Below are 22,358 nucleotides of genomic sequence, written 5' to 3'. Positions count from 1 at the left end.
GAAAGAGCTATATTGCCAGATACAGCCTGAGTGGCCTTCTAATGTGTCTTCTTACCAAAATGCCTCTGAACATACTCTGAGCTCACTGTTCCACTGTGTTCAAATGCATGTTTTGTTTGTTTGTTTGTTTTTCCAATTTTGCATTGTTAGGCAATGATCTATGAAAAATGGGTGTTTTTGCATATTTGCATATTTCTGAATATTTCAAAAGTGCTTTTACTTGTCCACAAATTTTGGGGGATTTGACACCAACCCATTAATTCCTGTAGAGAAATTCTAGACTAGACTAGAAAGTGCAAGCCTGGCTCCAGTGACTACTGTCATCAATCAGCTATGCCCAGTTTAAACCAATGGTATAATTACCTTTTTTAGGAGCCCTCAATGGAGATCTTAAAAAAGCAGCCTCCCCCATTATGGTGCGCTGCTTGACTTGAGGCGCGTGCCCTGATATGTCTCAGTGAGGCTGAAGAGGCCTGTTACTCCACAGCTGAGCCATAGGCATTTATTTCAGTGGTCTGGACAGATATTCTTAGCATGTTTGTGTAATATGTGAGTGCTGCTGCACCACATCAAGCTGTAATGACCCTGTTTTTTGTAAGGCTGTCAGCTTATCATGATTGGCTGAATGGACTTAGCAGTTTGGAGGGTGTGTGGGTCATAACAGCACATGTAGCCTTTACTCTGTGTATGTCCTTAAAATGTTTTGGAGGAACTGTACTTAGTTTAATGGAGGTCTGGTCAACACTGCCACCTGTTGATCAAGCAGCGTTCATTTAACTCTAAATACAATGGCCCATTTTTCTATAATAGTTAATGATGATTGAACATTAATATCAAAAGCAAAACTTTGCAGGTATGGGTATGTTCCCTTTATTTTACTTCTTTCTTAAAATCATTAAAAGGATGTCTTTTTCCTTAAATATTGTTTAGATTTCTGAGAGATTAAACAAATGTGAGATGTTTAGGCAATAAGGTAATAAAAAATAGCGCACAAATACCCTACAAGCGTAATTATCAACAAGGTAGTGAGTGTTATCACATGCCAGCATTCCGTATTCATGTGTGTGTTTCCTGTGAATGTTTAACAGATTCGAGCTGATGCGCATGTGCTGGCAATATAACCCCAAGATGCGGCCCTCCTTCTTGGAGATCATCAGCAGCATCAAGGAGGAGCTGGAGCCATCCTTCAGCGAAGTCAGCTTTTTCTACAGCGATGAGAACAAGCCACCTGACACTGAGGGGCTCGACGTAGATGTGGAGAACATGGAGAACATCCCGCTGGACCCGGCCTCCACCCTGACTCCTCCCTCCTCTCAGGGGCTTACAGAGACTGCTACATTGCCTTCTGCCCCCATGGCCTGCACCTCGGTTCCAACCCCCTCCACCTCGCCCTCTTCCTCTACAGCATCCCCAGCCTTGGACTCACACTTCGACACCACACAGCCGTACGCACACATGAACGGCGGCCGCAAAAACGAGCGAGCGCTTCCGCTTCCACAGTCGTCGGCCTGCTGAATCCCCCCATGTGCACACGGTATCTCCTCACCCATGTTTGTGGTCACATGTACTTGTTTTTTTTTTCTCAGTCAAAGAGACAAACTCAAGGAGCAAAGGTGGAGTCAATACACAGATAGACAATGATAGACAATGTCCTACTGTAAATCAGTACATTGCTTACTTATTTTTATGATGGTTATTATTTTATGGTTTTTTTTTTATCATCCCAGTGAAAGATTTATGTGTGGGACACAGAAAGGCTGCATAATGCTCTGGCAATATTTAAAATGACTAGCATAACCATCACACTGGGGAGCTGCAGCAAAAACGTCTTTTGTATCATATTTTGTTGCTTTTTAATTTCTAGAGGAAGTTTAAAGACATATATGCATATTCTCGGCCAGAGAATTGTATTTAAAAAGAAATTTTGCCTATCAGCTGACAAGCCCAACTTCTGAGCACTTTTTAAAGGGCTTGTTTGTGCGCGCGCGTGTGTGTGTGTGTGTGTGTGTGTGTGTGTGTGTGTGTGTGTGTGTGTGTGTGTGTGTGTGTGTGTGTGTGCGCGTAAGCCTAGAGGTGTATGTGGGTTTGGCAGTGTGGAAAATCACATATTCCTCTCTGCCATGCTGCATATCTCTCCCTCACCTGCTCTCTTTTTTTCATTAGAGTTCTCTTTTAAGGTAGAGTAGTGAGCATCTCTGCTAGGGATTGCTTGTTCTTATGTCAGAACTGTTGGCCTGGTTGGCCATGTTGCCCTTTGCTCTAAATTTTTAAGTAAAATAAATAAAATAAAAAAAGAGAGAGAGATATGGGGCTTTTTGAAACTGCCAAATTTTTTTGCCAAATCTGTACTTCTTTTTCATATTTATTATTCAGTATGTTTATGTTCCCTTCTTACTTCCTCAATTTTGGTTGGACAAGAAAAGTATTTCCTTCAAATATCTATAGCTCTTACACTGACCTCATGCTTTTTTAGTTCTTAGTAAAACAGTAGGTCTGCTCTCCTTCCTGGCATAACTCTGATTGTCCAACTGTGACATGAACGTATCCACTCCAACATACACAAGAGGCTCAGCCTCGATGTGTTGTTTCTAATAGCATTAAAAAAAAAAAAAAACAGTCTGACAGTAAACAATAACAAAGTACATGCTCCAAGTGCTGAGCCAGATAAGAGGCGTATAAGATCATCCCTTATATGAAGCAAAGATTTCATTTTGCTAAATGGATCACCAGTTCTGACACTCGTTTGCCAAGACTTTAAGGCATTGTACACAGCAGGTATTTTGTTGAACTAGTCATTTGTCTCTATACAACTCCACCAATCCTACGAAGGTCTTACAGTTGTATGTTAGACCACCAGATCATTTACACACATCATTGGGTTTGTCACTTTTGATAACTTTTTTACTGCTCTGATGTTTTTTGTCTGTACAGAAAGAAGCTGCTATTTTATCCTTTTGTTTTTCTTCAAGGATGTTATATATATATAAATATATAAATATATATATAAAGAAATCCTTCAGGTTTAATATTTTATGATCTCCACTACAGTCCATTTTCTTATGCTTTATACTCTTCTAGCAAAAATTAAAGAAAAACAAAAAAGAACAAAAAAAAGGAGGAAAAAAAAGTATATTTAATAAACAGTTTTCCCCTTCCACTGAGAGATTGTCAAGCTTGCCACATACAATCCATTGCCTTCTGTTTTTAATGTATTATTATTATTATTATTATTATTATTATTATTATTACTATTATTACTATTATTTTTACTGTGTTTGTGTAAATGTAAAAAAATGCCCTTGGTCTGTGTGAGTAGTTTTGGCACCCTTGTACCAGTTGTCTAGCACTGCACCAAGTCCTGCCCCTAGGTGCAACTGAATCTCAGGTCAGAGTTAAGATTTTGCTCTTTCCACATATCCTTGTCCCTTGTTTTGCATCTAATCTGTTGCTTTGTCTTTTGTGTAATGGCACTCTCTTCTCTCTCTCTCTCTCTCTCTCTCTCGCTGCTCTGCCTCCCATATGTACAGTAAGTTTTTTTTTTCTGCTTCCCCCGGTACCTCATTCTTAAGTCACAACTTTTTTTTGTTGTGTTTTTTATATATATATATATATATATATATATATATATATATATATATATATATATATATATATATATATATATATATATATATATATATATTCACTTTCACCCCATCTATATAATTGCTTAGCATCGGACAGGGCTACTTGGGTTGCCTTACAGACCCAAACTGATCGCCTGCACTCTACAACATGCTGCTGTAGGCTTTCATTTTACAACACAGTATAGTCTTTCTCTCCCACGCACACACACACAACAAGCGCACGCTTCTCCTATGAAACATCTGGAAACCAAATACAGACAGGCTTGGTCTGAACTCCAGCACAGTGGTCTTGTCATTTAAATAAAAGAGTTTCGTTTTTGGTTTTGAATTATTCTTTTTTTTTCTATTTTGAAGGATTTCTTTTTGTATTTTGAGAAGTGTCACCCATGTATGATTTGTCCCTTTATAGAAGGCTGTTTTCCTTTTCTGTAGGGTTATTTATTCTTCTTTCTTTGTGATATAAGTTTAAATCACTGTAAATGGCCCAATGTATATGAGTTTTTATTTGTATTTTCCATGATGTCATGACTGGGGGACATTTTTTTTTTTTTCCATTTCCTTCAAGCATTTATCTACCTCACTCTTCTTTTTTTCTTTTTTTTCTTTTTTATTATTATATATGTATGTGCATAAAAAAAAAAAGAAACAAATCTCACTATTTTCTCATATGTCTGTAGGAGACAAACCTCAGTCTTTAGACGAAAAACCTCATCAGCATCACAAACCACATGCTCTCAGAGGACAGGAGAGAGGAGGGCTGAACAGCTTAATGCAAGCCTATGAGAACCACCCTAAATTGCATCCCACATAAATGCCCAAGCTCTTTCATTATCATTCCTGCAAAAAAAAATACAAAAAAACACAATATATTATAAAAAAAATGTAGGAATCGAACTAATAATTACAATTCTAGGCTTGGGGAGAAAAAATGTAAATTGATGCTCTAAATTGCATCTATATTGCATCTATATAGAAAGGAAAACTATATTTTCCTTTCTTTATTCCCTGCTGCAATTGTTATTACATGTGAGTATAGGTAGCTCATGTGTTTATAAAAGAAGTTCAAATAGGACAAGGCATAAAATATTTGGGACAGAGCTACATAGCTTTAGCCGTCCTCTCTCCAGTCAACAACGTGATTTCCGCAACCAGGCATCCTCAGATCATGCAGCTGGCTTTGAGGGTTTGGCGTTCATGGTTTTATTCATATACTGCTGTGATTGATTTCTTGCCTAAACACAAACTGTTGAATTTTCAAATCCAGTTCAATTAAGTTCCTAAGCCGGCAAAACCACTATTTAGCTTTGATTTTTGTATTTATTTGGGCGACCTGTTATTTCATGATCCAGGCATGAAACAGTCACTATTTGTGGTTCTTGTGCTAAAAAAAAATCCCACCTCATTCTTTTTACCTGTCCAAGCTTTAGCAGAGACAGAGAGCAAGTATAGTAGTATTGTCGTTTCATCCCTACACTAGCTCCAACGTCCTACAACCGACATACTGATATCATTTTTTGTCTTTATTCCTCATTAAAAACAAACTGCTTTGGCTCTTTCAGACTGGCTTTAATGGCACTGATTAGACCTGCCTCACTTTTAGCTGTAAAGGTTCCACTGCATCATTCCTTTATTTTGAACACTTAAATCTCATCGACCAGACAAATATTTATACAGCCTTGAGCCAATTTCCATTAAATGATTTGTTTTGCATTATCTTAGCATATAGTGATGAACACACACTATTAGAGATTGTATAATATGCATTACACTTTCTGCTTGTTGGAAGCACAACCTTCAAAAACGTAAAATAAGCACCATAGATCGTGCTTTTGGTAAATTGGTATGGAAATATCTGGCCCTTTGGACACTCGAATGTTTCTGCATCCTGTGCTGGTTTAGTTTAAAGCTTTCTTTTGTTTGTGCAAGACATTTCACATTGTTGTCTATCCCATCTTATTTTCTAGAGATAAAGAAAGACAGAAGGGACTTGGTTAATGTGTCTGTCTTTTCTAATGCTGCTCCAAATATGCTGCTCTTCTGTTTTAAAGCCTCTCCATTTCAACCGGAGCTTTGGACAGGTGCTCAATCTTGGCAGAATGGTTTTCCAAAAAACGTGTTCGCTGAATTAAGCAAGGCGTTAGACCATCAAAGTACGCAAAGCACACATAAAACGTTTATGCTCCATAATATCTCTCCAACCCTGAACGTTCTGCTTCGTAGCACTTAATGTTCTTTCTATCTCTTGTTTGTAAGAAGAATGTCAGGGCTAAAAGTGTGGCCAGTGATGGGGAGACCTGGTTGAGGGATCAGATTGCTGGAAAAATATGGTATGGGGAAAAAAAGAGAGACGTAATCCAAATCACCGTTCTTTGAAAGGCCTTTTATTTGTGTTGCATATGGATATGGATGGGAGTGTATCACATGTAGATGTAGTGGTGTAGATTTTGATGTTTTTATATTGAGAAAAAAAATTACTATAGATCAGTGATATTTATTTGTTTGATTTTTTTCTGTAATGAAATGGACAAAAGGGTTGGCTTGTTCCAAAGTGAATGTCAGTTTTTGTTGAATGCTGCCAAGGTCCCTAGTTAACTGTAGATTACAAATCTACTTCAGAAACACAGACACAAATAGGACAGTGATGTCCAGTAGATTACGGGTAGTCATGAGAGAGATTTAACATGACTAGATTTTTTTTTTAAACAAACGTTTACAGTAGATATAGCGCTTCTTGCAATGACCGTTTTTTGCAAACCTGAAGATCAATTGACTGAAAGAGTTTGGCTTGTTAAAATTATTATTTTTTTTTTTTTCCAAGTATCATTCATTTTTGTTGTATTTCCTCAGAATACAAAACCTCAGGTTTAGAGAAGATGCATAAATGCATTTGTAATTGCAATAATGAGCTTGAGGTTTTATATACATCGTTTTCCAGGCACTGTTATTTTGCTTGGCATTCCGGACTTAAAAAAAAAAAAAAAAGGAAAAAAAAAAGAAAATGTAAAGGGGCCTTGTTCTACTGTACTGAGATACTTTCAATCAATACTGCTTTGAATATTTTTTTGGGGTTTGTTTTGCAAAGAACTCATCTCTGTTTCAGTAAACTGATTGGTAGAAATGGATTTGGTGAAACAGCTCAGCTGGTCCTCGTCTTCTCGTAAATTATGTATCCGAAGCCTCCTCGCTTTATTTTTTATTTTCTCCTCAATTCTAGTTCAGATGTTATACTTTTTACATGACATTGGTTTAATGTGTATCTGAAGAATTTTCATGTATTTTCTTTTTTTTTTTCTTAAATTTTGAATTAAAAAAGTGAATGGGACAAAAATGCCAGTGTTGAGTTTTTTTTATTTTGTCTTTAACACAAAATTCAAGTTTTTCTTTTTAACTATTAATCTATTTAGACTATGTAAGCACTTTATTGATTTGTTGTTCGCTGCATCTGCATTCTAATGCTGCGGGCCAGAGCATTTGTGTGTCAAGATGGCATAACATGACCTGGATTATGGCCTGAAGCTGAGGCAAGAGTGTATCTGGATTTGCCAGACCAACACAGGCAGGCACGTGGATGAATGCTGCTCTTCCCTGCCCATAATGAAGAGAGAGGTAGTATACAAAATCACACAGATACCTGCAGACAGGAGAAACACACATTTGCAATTAACAGTGTCACAGATTTTAGAATTTGTATGAAAAATTACAAACCCGATTTAAAAAAAGTTGGGACACTGTACAAACTGTGAATAAAAAAGGAATGCAATAATTTACAAATCTCATAAACTTATATTTTATTCACAATAGAATATAGATAACATATCAAATGTTGAAAGTGAGACAAATTTCATGCCAAATATTGGCACATTTTGGATTTTATTAGAGCTACGCATTCTAAAAAAGTTGGGACAGGTAGCAATAAAAGGCCGGAAAAGTTAAATGTACATATAAGGAACAGCTGGAGGACCAATTTGCAACTTATTAGGTCAACTGGCAACATGATTGGGTATAAAAAGAGCCTCTCAGAGTGGCAGTGTCTCCACCAATCCCCAAATGCTGCGACAAAAAATAGTGGAGCAATATCAGAACAGAGTTTCTCAGAGAAAAATTGCAAATAGTTTGAAGTTATCATCATCTACAGTGCATGATATCATCCAAAGATTTAGAGAATCTGGAACAATCTCTGTGCGTAAGGGTCAAGGCTGGAAAAACATACTGGATTCCCGTGATCTTCGGGCCCTTAGACGGCAATGCATCACATACAGGAATGCTACTGTAATGGAAATCACAACATGGGCTCAGGAATACTTCCAGAAAACATTGTCGGTGAACACAATCCACCGTGCCATTCGGCGTTGCCGGCTAAAACTCTATAGGTCAAAATAGAAGCCATATCTAAACATGATCCAGAAGCGCATGTGTTTTCTCTGGGCCAAGGCTCATTTAAAATGGACTGTGGCAAAGTGGAAAACTGTTCTGTGGTCAAACGAATCAAAATTAGAAGTTCTTTTTGGAAAACTGGGATGCCATGTTATCCGGACTAAAGAGGATAAGGACAACCCAAGTTGTTATCAGCGCTCAGTTCAGAAGCCTGCATCTCTGATGGTATAGGGTTGCATGAGTGCGTGTGGCATGGGCAGCTTACACATCTGGAAAGGCACCATCAATGCTAAAAAGTATATCCAAGTTCTAGAACAACATATGCTCCCATCCAGACGTCGTCTCTTTCAGGGAAGACCTTGAATTTTCCAACATGACAATACCAGACCACATACTGCATCAATTACAACATAATGGCTGCGTAGAAGAAGGATCTGGGTACTGAAATGGCCAGCCTGCAGTCCAGATCTTTCGCCCATAGAAAACATTTGGCGCATCATAAAGAGGAAGATGCGACAAAGAAGACCTAAGACAGTTGAGCAACTAGAAGCCTGTATTAGACAAGAATTCTAGACAAGAATGGGACAACATTCCTATTCCTAAACTTGAGCAACGTGTAAAAGACCTGGGAGTTATTTTAGACAGCAACTTATCTTTTAAAAATCACATCAATCAAGTTATAAAAACAGCCTTCTTTCACCTTAGAAATATTTCTAAGCTAAGAAATATGTTATCTATATCTGATGCAGAGAAGCTCGTCCATGCGTTTATGACCTCTAGAATAGACTACTGTAATGCATTACTAGGTGGATGTCCTGCATCATTAATAAACAAGCTTCAGTTAGTTCAGAATGCGGCAGCAAGAGTTCTTACTAGGTCAAGAAAATACGATCATATAACCCCAATCTTATCGTCCCTACATTGGCTTCCTATTAAGTTTTTCGAATAGACTACAAACTAATGCTACTCACTTATAAAGCACTAAATGGTTTGGCTCCCATGTATCTATCCAGTCTTTTAACACGCTACAATCCGTCACGCTCCCTGAGATCTCAAAACTCTGGGCTTCTAGTAGTTCCTAGAATAGCAAAGTCCACTAAAGGCGGTAGAGCATTTTCACATTTAGCTCCTAAACTCTGGAATAGTCTTCCTGACAGTGTTCGGGGTTCAGATACACTCTCCCAGTTTAAGTGTAGATTAAAAACATATCTTTTTAGCAAAGCCTACAAATAACACACATCACACACATCACATCACAACCTTGTGCTCCAGAACATCTGATCACATGCACATTATCAACTTGTGCTGTTAATATCATGAACAGCAGCTACGCTAATTCCTCTCCACTGCTTCTCTTTCTCTCCCCATCCCGAGGCATCCTGAGGTTTGGCCAGCTCCAGTCACGTCCCACCTCGTGAAGATTATGGACCTATGGATGATCATGGAGAAGTAGATGCCGAGTGTTTAAAGGCCCTGGCATGGAGAAGCTGATGCTGGATCTATGATGATCACAAATTGTTCTGTATTGTTGAAAGATTTATGACCAAACTCTTGATGTCACCCATATGAGGATGGGTTCCCCTTTGAGTCTGGTTCCTCTCAAGGTTTCTTCCTCATATCATCTAAGGGAGTTTTTCCTTGCCACTGTCGCCACGGCTTGCTCATCAGGGACAAACGCACACCATTCACCTTCACTGTTGTTTTCTGTAAAGCTGCTTTGAGACAATGTCTGTTGTGAAAAGCGCTATACAAATAAACTTGACTTGACTTGACTTGACGTGTCTCCTCAGTCCCCAGACATTTGCAGACTGTTATAAAAAGAAGAGGGGATGCCACACAGTGGTAAACATGGCCTTGTCCCAACTTTTTTAAGATGTGTTAATGCCATGAAATTTTAAATCAACTTATTTTTCCCTTAAAATTATAAATTTTCTCAGTTTAAACATTTGATATGTCATCTATGTTGTATTCTGAATAAAATATTGAAATTTTAAACTTCCACATCATTGCATTCCTTTTTTATTCACAATTTGTTTTGTCCCAACTTTTTTGGAATTGGGTTTGTATATGAATACATACAGCATATTTTAAATACATTACATTACATTAGTACAATATGTAAAAAAAAAACATAACATCCACAAACCTTCCAGCATCCCTAGAGTAAATAATATCCAGTCCAAGCACTTTCAAACTCTTGGCAACTGTCTTCATGTCTATAATTGAGTCTAAATGTTCTGGTCCTCCTTTGATACAGCAGTTATCTTCTGGACAGATGCCACACAAATCTTTGTCCTTATAGCCACTGTTCTTGCCTGTCTGTTCCAGAATAATGCATTTGGCTCCTGAGGCTATGCCCACATGGATAGCAATCTGATCACCAAACACCCAGTGTGGTCAGGAACAGATCTTTACATGTATTTTTAAACAAATATATTGATGCACTGCAAAAATGATATCAATTGAACAAATATACACTCAGATGTATGTGTATCTTACATAAATATGTGAATATTCAACCTATTTTATAGTCTACTAACTGATTTTTTTTGCGCCATCTGCAAAGTTATTCCATACCACAGATCCACAATCTATACCCTGAAAGCTGGGAGTGAAGCTAGAGCACAAGGCACAATGAACAAACACACACATATATTTACTTACAGGGGCAATTTAGCATAGTTCAATTCACCTACCAGCAAGTTTTTGAGTTGGTAAGAAAAAGAAACCTAATGGAAATTCACATGAACCCAAAAAGAACTGCGACTGTGGCGCTTCGCAATTTAGGAAGTCATTGTGGAAGGATTCGAATGAGCAGGATTGACTCACTCACATTGTAAATGTAGGAAATGTAGTATTGCAGTGTATTTCCCAAAACAGCCAGGGGGTGAGGCGTCTGGGGCAAAATACAACATGCCATACATATGTAAGAAATGTCCTTGTCTCCTTACCTTTGGTTTCAGATTGTGCCATATCTCAGCAATAGCTTGGTGAGCTTTTGAGTAACACACAGGAATCTCTACAATGTGAATCTCAATGTTGGCTCCAAGGACCTTTTTCTTTAAACCCTATGAAAACAGGGTTTTTATAGGTTCATTAATCACTAGGTACATTTGAATGAAACCATTTAATTTGCTATTAAATAGACTGATTGTTCAATTGTGCATTTTGTTTTTATTTATTTTGTGAAAAATCTGCCTAATATGGAGTAATGGAGAATTGTATGTGTGAAAAACTAAGTGAACCTTATTATTCAGTAGCTTGTAGACATTTAGCAGCAACAACTTGAAGTAATGTTATTTATGACAGTCTGACACAATATTGTGTTACAATATTGTTGAATATTGTAATTTTTAACATACTCTAATTTACAGTGTTGCTTCAGTTCATTAAGTTTTGTGTGTATTTGTTAATGCACAGCTCTTTCAAGTTCCTGCCACAGCATTTTAGTCAGGTTGGGGTCTAACCTGTGCCATTGCAGCACCTTAATTATTTTCTTTTTTAGCCATTCTTTTGTAAATTTGCTGGTGTCTTGGGATCATTGTCCTTTTGGTCTTAAATTGCCTTATAACCCTTCCTAGATTGATGTGCAGCAACAAACTTTTATAGAGGTGATCACACTTGCTATAACTTAATTAAGGATATTTAATTAGAAGCACCTGTCTGCTACTTAGCCTGTTCAATTCAATAGAAGCAGTACAGCTGTATATAGGTTTCCTATGCGTGTTTTTACATTTTGGATTTATTTTCATATGTGATATGTAATATGTCATGTGTTGTTTTTGTATATCAGAGGTTATATTTACCTAATTTTTAGACCTGCTAATGATCAAATTATTTGTTTTTTTGTCCTGATACATAAAACCATAGAATTTAAGGAAGGTGTACTTTTATTTTCACATACAGTAACTATGTATATATTGCAATTTAATTTAAATATTTACACAATACATCTAGAAGAATATTTGAATTCTGAACTTGCAACGTTTAAGGTTCCTATAAACAGTAATCTCAAAGCCTGCATTCGGATTCAATTCATTTAGATGAATAAGAATGTTTGCATATAAACATATCTAATGTTTTGAACCCTAATATAAACATAAAATCCCTTGACAACCTTAACTGCTTCCCAACTTGGATTCACCAGGTATTGCCGGAATGGACCAAACCCTATGGGAATAAAATGCAAATTCACATTAAAATGATGGGCACAACACAAAACAAGAGGCCAAAGCTTAAAAAAAAAATATCTAGATATGCCTTTCCACACACCTGTAACCACAATCAGCGTTGGCTTACAAGAGTCCATGTCCTTTGTGAAGTTTTAGAAATAAATATAAAACTTTATTATTATTTATGTTTACTGAGACGGTCCCATTTCGTCTAACTTACCTTACTTGTACTTTCAGTTGGACTTATGTTTGTGTGAATCAATGTAACTATGCGATTCCTCAGGGTCATGCTGAGTGATTCATCAGTTATTTTCTGAACGTGTCATTTGATTCCCCCTCTCCTGCCCTAAAAACCCAGTGCTAAAGCACACCACTGCTGTACTTAAATAAATGTTTGAATAAGCTACCTATACATTACTCCGTTAAAAGTAAAGGTTATCCTTTTGCAACTCTACTTAAGAGTACACTTTGAGAGATCTTAAGTAGGGTTGTCAATATCATTTTATGTAATTTATAGAGTCTCTTTAAAGTAGCAGGGAACGGTATGTTTTCCACAAAAAAAATGTAGTGGACTCAAAAAATACGACAAAAGACATTACGCATTAAATTGTAGTAAAGTTTCCAAAACCAGGGAAAGATTCATAATATTTGTTCTTGCTAATTTGCAGACCAGTGGATTGTTGTTTAAGGCCTGCATTTCCCAAAGTGTTATGTGGCACGGACCAGTTTCAGACAGTTTTCTACTGGGCCTAGGTTGGCCCTCAGGGGGTTGTCAATAAAATGGTAATAAAATACAAACGAAAAAATTTATTCCTTCTGTGTGGCCCAGTACTGAATGATCCATAGCCCAGTAAGATTCTCTGCTTGTTTGGGGACCCTTGGTTTAGGCCATTTTTATATTTTAACATTTTTAAGCTTAACCCGTTTTTTTTTTTTTTTTTTACCAGAAATAAAGCGCTAGTGGTTTAGGACCCAGTGAAATTTTGATCATATCCTGTACATAAACCACTTCTCATTGAGGCGAATTGAATGAATCGAAACTACAGCTTGATCACTCGAAAGTGTCATTTAACGAGTCAAATCTATTAAACGAGTCGTACGACCCAGCATGTCGGAGAGGGAATGGTTGCATAACTGAGGTCAGCTCAGTCTTGCACTGTCCATCTTTGTCCACATGGGAGAGCCAGATCCCATCACAGGGCTCCTGAAGTGTTCTCCTCACATTTGTCTCAGAGGAGTGACCCATTGGCGCGCGCCTCCCTCCTGCACCTGAAGAGTCACAGCAGCAGCAGCAGCACAACGCGTCCTGCACACTTCCCGATGATACCAGAGCCGTAGTTTCCTTCATACCTTTTTTTTAAATAGCAACACGGCGATTTTCAGACTTTAAAATAAAATGTTTCGGTTCAAGCGATCGTTCGAGGGAGAAAAGCTTCAACTGCAGGAACTGAACCAGAGGCTCGGGCACTACCTGTCCAGAGCGAAGCTGCTAGAGCAAGAAAACGCGCGTCTGGTGGCAGAAATAAACACGATCAGGCATCACAGGTGTACAGAATGGGAGAACACACGCATGGCCGAGCTAAGGGAGATGAGAAGGCTGGTAGAACAACTGTCTTTGGAAACATGCCGGGCGGAGATGGAGCGGGAGAAACTGCGCAAAGAACTTCAGCTGATTCAGGCCATGCGCTCCGACGAGTCCACACTTAGCACAAGTCTGGATGGCGAGCTGAAAGGTTGTGAAAAGCAGCTTTGTCAAGCTCTTCACAACAACGGCGTGTTGGAGGAGCGCCTGCTTCAGCTGCAGAACGAATGCGCTTTTTTGCACGATGTTCACAGGAACGAGGTGGCGCGCCTCAGGAACCAGGTTCACACCCGCGTCTTACCTGCGGTCACCAGAACTTATCACGGGCCGCCAGCGTTCACTACGGAAGAAGTCCAGGATTATGCGCTTAGCCTGTCTGAGAGCTGGATGGAGACCTTTGAGATGTATCGCCAGCAGGTTGAGGAGATGGAAGAATCCATAAAAGCGGACCAGGCGAGGCTCGAAGATATGAGGAGAGAGAAGATTGGGTACGCTTCAGAGCTGAAGCAACTGCGGGCGGAAATGGAGAAGCGCAGCCAGATGCAGATGCAGCTGGAGGAGCATCTCATGGACATGCAGGAAAAGTTTAGAAAAGATATCAGCCAATATCAGGTGTGTGAACTAAATTATTATTATTATTATTATTATTATTATTATTATTATTATTAGCAATAATAGCAGAAGCAATAGTGGTCTTTCAAGGCCCACGCCCACTTAGTGGAGACCCGGAGACCCGGCCACGCCCTTGAAAAAGCACTGCGTAATAATAATAAAGAAAACTATAATATGCTGTGTAGTAAACTTTGATCTCCCAAATGCATGGTAAAACATCATGCTGATCTGTAGGTACATAAATGAGCCATGTACAAGACACAAATGTTTTGTCTTGAGACTGCTCTCATGGAAGCTTTCAGAGTAGATGATTATGCATCTATATTTAAAAAATATGAGTCATGCTTTTGCTCCACTTGAGCCACCCAATGTGTGATACTCGATGAAAAGCAGTAAAGCATTTATTAGATGGAGACTCATCACATGTCTAAACATTTTAGCTGATAGATTTGTTTAAATCAAAGATCAAGTAGGACCAATATTAACTGAAATATCATAAGAACCCCTTTAAGAACTTTGTTGCTCTGAATTGTATACGCATTGAATGCTTACATTTACTCCAAATGACTTGTAATTCTTATGTTTGGACAATGTCAACCATTCAAATTTTGACTCAACAGTGTTAGAAAAAAGGGTTCTTCAGTGGTTTTTCATTTGATAAATAAAGAGTTGTAGCCTTCTCAAGGGGCGCTACTTGAACGTACTGACGATCATTTGAAGTGTCCCCTAGAGGGACAACTGAAAAATCTTAAGTGTGTGATTGCCCCTGAAAGTTAAGTATAGTCATCTGGATCTAGACTGCTTTGACAACCAACAGAACAGGAGAGGATTTAAAGGTTACTATGGCATCCTGTGGGGTTTGATGTGCTCAAGTAATCATTTAGTGACCTACTTTAGGCATGTGGCTATGAGCCAGTTACCAGGGATCAGGCTTTAAATCGAGCAATGTAATGAAGTATGGGGTTGTAAGAGATCCTCAACAGGTGCATCACCACAAAAAAATACATGAAATACGGTTTCTTTTAATATTGTTTTGATAGTCCATGATCATCCATCCAAAGGATACTGATAATAAATTCGTATAAACATCACACCAAAATGTTCACAAATAACATTTACATCAATGTAGCATAAAAAACAGACTCGAATAATAAATGAACATTACTGTTTTACAGATTATCATTGAAGAACTGGAAGAAGAGCACATGCTTCTGGGTAACACCATTTCAGAAAAGCTGAAGGATCATCATGACCTCCTACAGGTCAAAATGGGACTTGGCATGGAAGTAGCTGCATACAGGTGGAACTTTTGTGATTGGCATGCATAATAATATACAACTAGGTGTCAAATATTATCCAGAGTTCTGTTGTGATTATTGGAATTTATTCAAACCAAACTGTAACCAGAACGTGTTTAATAACGTGGCTCCTGCTTGATTGGAATGACAACCCGATCCACGCTAACCCTTTGCATATTAACATTTACAAGTCTGCTGTATGGAATTCTTCCAGGTTCTCTGTAGATTTGTACTACAACTGGTTTCGATTCCAGAGAACCGAAAGCTTTTTTGTACCTTAATTTCTTTAACTAACATTCCAGAAGCACAAAGTATAAAATATTTAGATTAAAATGTGGATTTATTTATAAAGGTATGGGTCCACTACGGTAGTAAAATGTTAGTCAAATTCAATAGACATTTTCATTTTGTGTATTTTCTTTTTCTTTATTTTGAAACTATGTTAGAAAATATGTACACTGATGTAAACAAACATACTGAAACACTTTGTGTTTAAGTACATACAATATATCTATATATCTATATATATCTATATATCTATATCTATATATATATATATATATATGCTATTGTATATAAATCGATGCAAGCCAAAAAGAAAGATGCTTCTTCACAAAGCTTTTCACCGACATTAAATATTAATAGCAAAATGCTCAAAACACTCATATCTTATATATACAAAATTGTTGTGAGATATCTGGTATTAACAGACACATTTCTGTCCAGAAATAACTCTTAGAGTGTATTAATTATCAGAGAACCTGAAGAGCAAATGCTTTTTGCCCTTTTGGCAGAGCTATGGAGATTCATCACCCTTAACTCCTAAATTCTAAACTAAGAATTAGAATAGGATTAAATCCAGGGATCATTAGTTGTAGTTCTGAGTTTTTATTAAAAAAATTTATTATTTTATTATTATTTATATATATATATATATATATATATATATATATATATATATATATATATATATATATATGTTTTTTTTTTTTTTTTTTGAAGCTTCCGGCATCATTTCACAGTACTGTACATATAGCCTACTCTACTTATGACCAAATCGTGTTACGAGTGTCGTAGCCGCGGCGTACAACAACCAAATGTTACGACTGATTTGTCGGTCCCAGTTGTGGTCGTAAGTCGACGACTACCTCTATATATATATATATAAAATTTCTAGGTTAGTAATGTAACTAGGATGGGTTTCAAACAGACACTCGCCTCCCAGTCATGTACACAAAGGACTTGTGCACCACCAGACCTTTTATAGAAGATTTTAGTGAGTTGTTCTTCCTAATAACACACTCCTACTTTGCTGCCGTTTGCCATTTTAAAAAGCTTTTGATAATTTTCTTGATTGTTTTTTGCCAACCTTTTGCTTCGACTTAAAATATCCTGGAATATTTACCTTGGAATACTTATAATATCTTTCTTGGCAATGTAGAAGAGAATGCAAACAAATCTTTCTGTGTGTCTGTCACAGCTTCACATTCTAAACCATAAGGGAAACAGAGCACAGTGTGGTTGTTATTTTTAGTTTGGCCATTCAACAGTTCCCTGGAGAACGTCCACAGGGACTATACTGAGCTGTATTTCCACAAAGTTTTACTCTAGGAGTGTTAAGGTAGGTTTAAAAAGGACAAAAATATGCCATGGTAAAGAGCAATCTGTAATTGGCAAGTATATTTTTTATCTGTGGGAGAAGGTCTGTGTATGTACCTTGTCTTCCTTTCAGTTTAAGGTTTTGTTTGGTGATGACAGAGCACGGGGCTCAGCATACTAAGGACAGGTGAATTAAATAACCCCATTGGTTAGATTTTATTTTATTTTTTCACTAAACATCGATTTCTTTTTAAAGAATATTTTATTGATCCTATAGGGAAATAATTTGGTTGCAGGGGGATCAATAAAAGTATTCTGATTCTGCTTAGCTATTAGCTAGTTTAGCTATTTTTCTTGAAAATTAGTTTTTTTTGTTGCTTTTTCAGGGCACTGCTTGAAGGTGAAGGTAAACATGCTCAGATGAGGTCTTCAAGAGAAAGAATAATAGGTACAGAGGATTCATCTTTCCTTCTCTGATTTACTGTTTGTATTGTGCAATAATAAGCATTGCTAAAAACTACAATAACACATAAGACTTTTGAATTCAAACACTTGCCTTTTCTCTGGCAGATATCCAAATGCCAGCCCATTCTCACATGCCAAGAACCTCTACCTTGACAACTAGTCGTCCAGACGTGAAACGGAATTTATTCGGGTATGATTTCCGGAATAAAGAACCCATTTCCAGCATGAGAACCTCCACCGTATCCAGGCAGTTTGATTCCCACAAAACGTCCAGGATTTTGCCTATCGCTATTTCAAACCATGGACAACAGACTCCTGCTGCTAGAAGAGACATGATTTCTTTCACCAAAGCTAAACAGGCTTTAGGCACGCCTAGCACAAGCAAACCAGATGTCTCTGCCACTAAGACTACTAGCGAAAAAGTGAAGGAAGAACAGAAGGTAATCATCAAAGGTATGACTAAAACCCCACCAATAAGTTCACCTGATATTTTCCAGACAGAAATCCAAAGCAAATCATTCCCCACTGCACCATCAACAGTTGAAATAAAAACAGTCAAAGTTGTGTCACCACCTATGATGAGCCTGAACATTAATGCAAAAAGCCCCCAGGAAGTTGTTGATAAGAAATATAAACAAGAAGATGAGAGCACAAAAGATCATACCAAGGCAACAGTGCAACCTGATGCAGTACTATTTATCCAGCAAATGGAATCCAATCAAGAAAGTGAAAGAGATTTGAAAGATTCTGGAAATGTGGGACCAAAGGTATTTGCAGGTGAGGAAAAAGTTTTGGAAGAAATTATTGAAAAGGTCATAAAGCCTGCTGGCTTTGACACAAAGGTCAGTTCATCTCCTGACTCAAAGATCACATACCATGTAGAGAAAATAGAGCAAGAGGATGGGAACACTAAAACTCAGATTGTACTGCAATCAAAACTCGAAGAGGACCTGGATGTGTCAGACAGCTCAGTTCTTGGGGAACTCCTTAGTGAGGGGGTACATAAAGTCTCTCTGGAGGACATTAAGGGGACTCCAACAGGAAGCATGATAGAGAACCTTCTGCGCCTTGGCCTTGATAGTGAAAGCTTAGAAAACAAGTCAGTTAAAGTGGAGATAATGAAGGCACCACTAGAATCTCATAGTCATGAAGGGGAAGCTGAAATTAAAGAGACTGTAGAGGTTAAGTCAAAACCTTACTTTCAACCTTCATCAATGTTCTTTCACATCGATGAACCAGAGAATGAACCTCAGCCAGCTGAACACCATCAAAACACTGACGAGCCTGGGGAAACCTCAGGGTATGACAAGAGTGGATTTGTGCAAGTGCAGGAAGTGTCCAAAGATGAGAGCTACCCATACTATTCTCAGGGCCAAGAAACACAAGAATACTATGTTTCCACCCCTGATGACAACATGTCTGAATCAGAGGAAGGTGGCGGATTTATGTCTTATGGACATTATGGAGTGGTGGAAGACCTTTCAGATGAGAGATACTTCCAGGAAGAAGGTCTGCCTGCAAACAGGAGGTATTCTGAAGAAGGGGAACATGGCAGTGAGTCACCTGAATATGTCAAAAGAGACAAAGCTGGAATCTCAGAGTGTATTTTTGAAGAGGAAGTGCATGTTTCACCCAGCATGCAAGAGTCCATGCTGGAGATCCTGCAAGAAGAGTCATTAGACCCTAGAGAACAGCTAAAGGAAGCACTGGAGCAGCTAGAAGGCACTGTGTCTGGAACACTAAAAGAAGAACTTGTTTCTTTCACCAGATCTGGTCAAAGTCCTGAGAACATGTCTGTTAACATCCAGAAGGTGCAACAGTCCCCAGATAGTGGAACAACGACCTTTGTGGCAGAGCTTAATATTTCCCAGAGTCTGGAAGAGTCTGGACTGCTGCAAAATGAGGAAGATGACCTGCCAAAGGAACAGATAATGGCAGCACTGCAGTCCTCAGGCTCCGACTTCCACCAGGTGCAGAGTGCTGGAACTGGTGCTGAGTACACCATCAGACTCTCCACCGAAGAGGTCCAAAAAGGGGAAATGCCATGGATGACCAGCCTTGAAGGAACTGAAGCCTTGCAATTAAGTAGTGAAATTAGCAAGACAGAAAAGGTCATTAGGCTGGGGCCTAATGAGAGATCCTTCACGTTCCAAATGGACATGAACAACAGTGGATCTGCAACGGGTGTAGAAGGAATGGATTCTCAAGAAAAAAAGGGTAATGGAGCCAATGGGCAGGAATTTCTACAGACCCATAAGAACGAACCTGCATTGTCGGTCTACCAGGAGAAAAAAATTGCTACTGTTTATCTTGAAAATCCCCAAGAGGACTAACTGAGGTCAATAAAACCATCTATAGCTGAGATCCAAATAAAAACACCAGTTATATAAGGTATGGTAAAAAGTTCATTACTGTCATTGTTTTTACAGTGCATGTAGAATGTAGCACATATCAAGGACAAGGTTTGGTTTTAAGACACTTTTGGTTTTGTGCCATTTTTTGCTGTGTAAGCCTCAAAAAATTTGTCATGTTTATTATATTCTTAGCCTGGAATGACATAATACATTTTTAAAATAAAGTTTTCTGATTTGAATAAAAGAGCAATCAATATCATTTGATTGCGAGAACACTATGTTGTAACACCACACAATATTTTATACCAAACTTCAAATCAGATACAAATCAGATTAACACATTGTGCTAATCCTGTATTCAATCACGGCTTCGTATATTTCCTTATCCTACTTTCATTTACTCCATTTTTACATTTTACCTTTAACATATATCATTTTGATTGTATTGTGTATTCTATGGCAAATGCACTACCATCTTTTACTTTGTTAATATTGTTTTGATTGATGATTTTACATAATTTTTAATTGGTATTCTTTACAGTTACTAAGGTCCACAGCTTTATCTAGTCAAATATATTTTGTAAACAAATGTATGATGGCAAGAATATGTAAAAACTCCTAAATTAATATAGAGCAGTGGTGACTGTTCTTTTTGTCTGTGCTTATTATGGTTTGATATATACAAGTAAATGATTACTAAAATTGGGTATAGAATTTGGTGCATTAAAACATTTTATTTTGAATATTGATTATTGATTATAGTCTAATAACATACTTGATTGCATTTAAAATTTGGCTCTGTGACAGGTAGAGATTTCAGACTACCCTTCCTGCCATTCTTAGTTCTGTTAATCCTTAAATGGTATTAGCATGGCATTCACTAATCAGCTTTCTTGCACTCCCAAACTAAGGTAGGACATTTCCATTGAGAGCAAGAGAGAGAGAGAGAGAAAGAGAGACAGAGAGACAGAGACAGGAAAATGTGTAAAAGCAGGTTTTTTTTCAAAAGCAACAGTGTCAGAGCAGCGATCCCTGAGGAAGTGTAACAGCATGTTTGCATAACAAGTGTATTTTGGGAACCTTACTCTTGCTTCACATAGTGGTAATGGAGAAAGTGAGAGGAAAGAAGAGAGTGAGTAAAGACAGGGTACAAGTAATCCTCTTTAGAGTTCTCTATAAACATAACTTCTAAAGAGTTGTGTATTTGTGGGTATTTAGTACAAGTGTTAAATGTTGAAATTTGCAACGATTAATAACTATACTGTATAATAGTCATTTAATAATAATAAAGAGACTGTTCTCTGTTTCAGACTAGTGTGGTAATTTTTTGTCACCTTGTTTGTCACTGGTGACAGTGTTATATCTGATACTAATGATGTAATTGTTGACATATATACTGGTAAACCAAAGCCTTGCTGAGCAGTGGATATTTAATTACATTATTATTTGTTAATATTAGTAATAATTATTTCCAAAATAATTACATGCTTACAAATAATGTGATACCTAAGCCAACACAGGTAATTATTGACCCAAGTGTTGCAATAATAATAATAATAATAATAATAATAATAATAATAATAATAATGTTTGACAATATTGTTAAGTGAGGCTTTATCTTTGTCTCTTGTGTGCTTTAAAAAAATTTTTTTATGTAAATTAGAAACGTTCTTTTTATGCGAAACGTACACTTTAGTATGTTGTTTTATCTTTATATCACAAAATGGGTGTTTTTGTGGACACCTAACACATTCTCTTCCACATCACTTCCACACTGCCTGGGTATTAATTTATGCTTCTACAAAAAAAATAAACAAATCCTTGTGTGCTTGGAGTCAGTTTTCTTTAAAAGTTCAAGCTTAATATGGAGGTGGGAGCCTAGTAGTGAAGGCATTGGCCATTGGATCCAGGCTGCCACACTTGAGCCCTTGAGCAAGGCCCTTAACCCCATGGGTGCTCAGTTGTGGGCAGTGGTGGAAAGTAAGGAAGTAAATGTAATTTATTACTGTACTTAAGTAGCTTTTTCACATATCTGCACTTTACTAATGTACTTTCATTTGGGAAACTTTTACTTTAACTTCACTACATTTCAAAGTGAAATATTTTACATTTTACTCAACTACATTTGGGAAATCAGTTGTTCCTTTTCATTTATCAGTGGATAAAAACTTAACTGGTCAAGCACGCAGCAAGCCACCAATCAGGGAAGAGTGTGCACTCTGTTTTGAACTTGTTTTGATTGCCGCTTGGTGTTATCCACTCAGCATGAACTTACA

General features: G+C 37.6%; 3 protein-coding genes across 3 annotated transcripts in view; 2 read left to right on the top strand and 1 right to left on the bottom strand.

Annotated features, from left to right (window-relative positions):
* The window catches only part of igf1ra (insulin-like growth factor 1a receptor), a 91,724-nt gene extending 89,110 nt beyond the window's left edge, over window positions 1-2,614 (top strand). The window contains exon 21 of the mRNA XM_083553215.1: window positions 1,089-2,614. Coding sequence (XP_083409341.1) covers window positions 1,089-1,515 — 427 coding nt within the window. The 3' untranslated portion in view covers window positions 1,516-2,614. The remainder of the gene's footprint in view (window positions 1-1,088) is intronic.
* A 2,396-nt stretch (window positions 2,615-5,010) lies between these two features.
* On the bottom strand, window positions 5,011-13,214 carry pgpep1l (pyroglutamyl-peptidase I like). Its single transcript, XM_083552552.1, has 6 exons — window positions 12,393-13,214; window positions 12,273-12,312; window positions 12,118-12,170; window positions 10,952-11,068; window positions 10,147-10,373; window positions 5,011-7,257 (listed from the first exon to the last, which is right to left on the bottom strand). The coding sequence occupies exons 1-6, from the start codon at window positions 12,459-12,461 to the stop codon at window positions 7,032-7,034; spliced, it is 732 nt and encodes a 243-aa protein (XP_083408678.1). The 5' UTR covers window positions 12,462-13,214; the 3' UTR covers window positions 5,011-7,031.
* A 131-nt stretch (window positions 13,215-13,345) lies between these two features.
* synm (synemin, intermediate filament protein) lies at window positions 13,346-21,388 on the top strand. Its single transcript, XM_083552551.1, has 4 exons — window positions 13,346-14,366; window positions 15,542-15,666; window positions 17,650-17,711; window positions 17,834-21,388. The coding sequence occupies exons 1-4, from the start codon at window positions 13,569-13,571 to the stop codon at window positions 20,059-20,061; spliced, it is 3,213 nt and encodes a 1,070-aa protein (XP_083408677.1). The 5' UTR covers window positions 13,346-13,568; the 3' UTR covers window positions 20,062-21,388.
* The last annotated feature ends 970 nt before the right edge of the window (window positions 21,389-22,358 follow it).

Source organism: Silurus aristotelis (genome assembly GCF_946808225.1).
Source record: "Silurus aristotelis genome assembly, chromosome: 10".
Taxonomy (NCBI): Eukaryota; Metazoa; Chordata; class Actinopteri; order Siluriformes; family Siluridae; genus Silurus; species Silurus aristotelis.
The sequence above is the reverse complement of the archived record's forward strand: the minus strand, read 5'-3'. Positions and strand labels throughout refer to the sequence as shown.

Coding starts and splice junctions, on each gene's coding strand:
- synm (XM_083552551.1), top strand. CDS start 13,569: ATGTTTCGGTTCAAGCGATCGTTCGAGGGAGAAAAGCTTCAACTGCAG. Junction 14,367..15,541: donor AAGATATCAGCCAATATCAG/GTGTGTGAACTA, acceptor ACTGTTTTACAG/ATTATCATTGAAGAACTGGA. Junction 17,712..17,833: donor TTCAAGAGAAAGAATAATAG/GTACAGAGGATT, acceptor TTTCTCTGGCAG/ATATCCAAATGCCAGCCCAT.
- pgpep1l (XM_083552552.1), bottom strand. CDS start 12,461: ATGACCCTGAGGAATCGCATAGTTACATTGATTCACACAAACATAAGT. Junction 12,171..12,272: donor AACGCTGATTGTGGTTACAG/GTGTGTGGAAAG, acceptor TTATTCCCATAG/GGTTTGGTCCATTCCGGCAA. Junction 7,258..10,146: donor TACTCTAGGGATGCTGGAAG/GTTTGTGGATGT, acceptor TCCTGTCTGCAG/GTATCTGTGTGATTTTGTAT.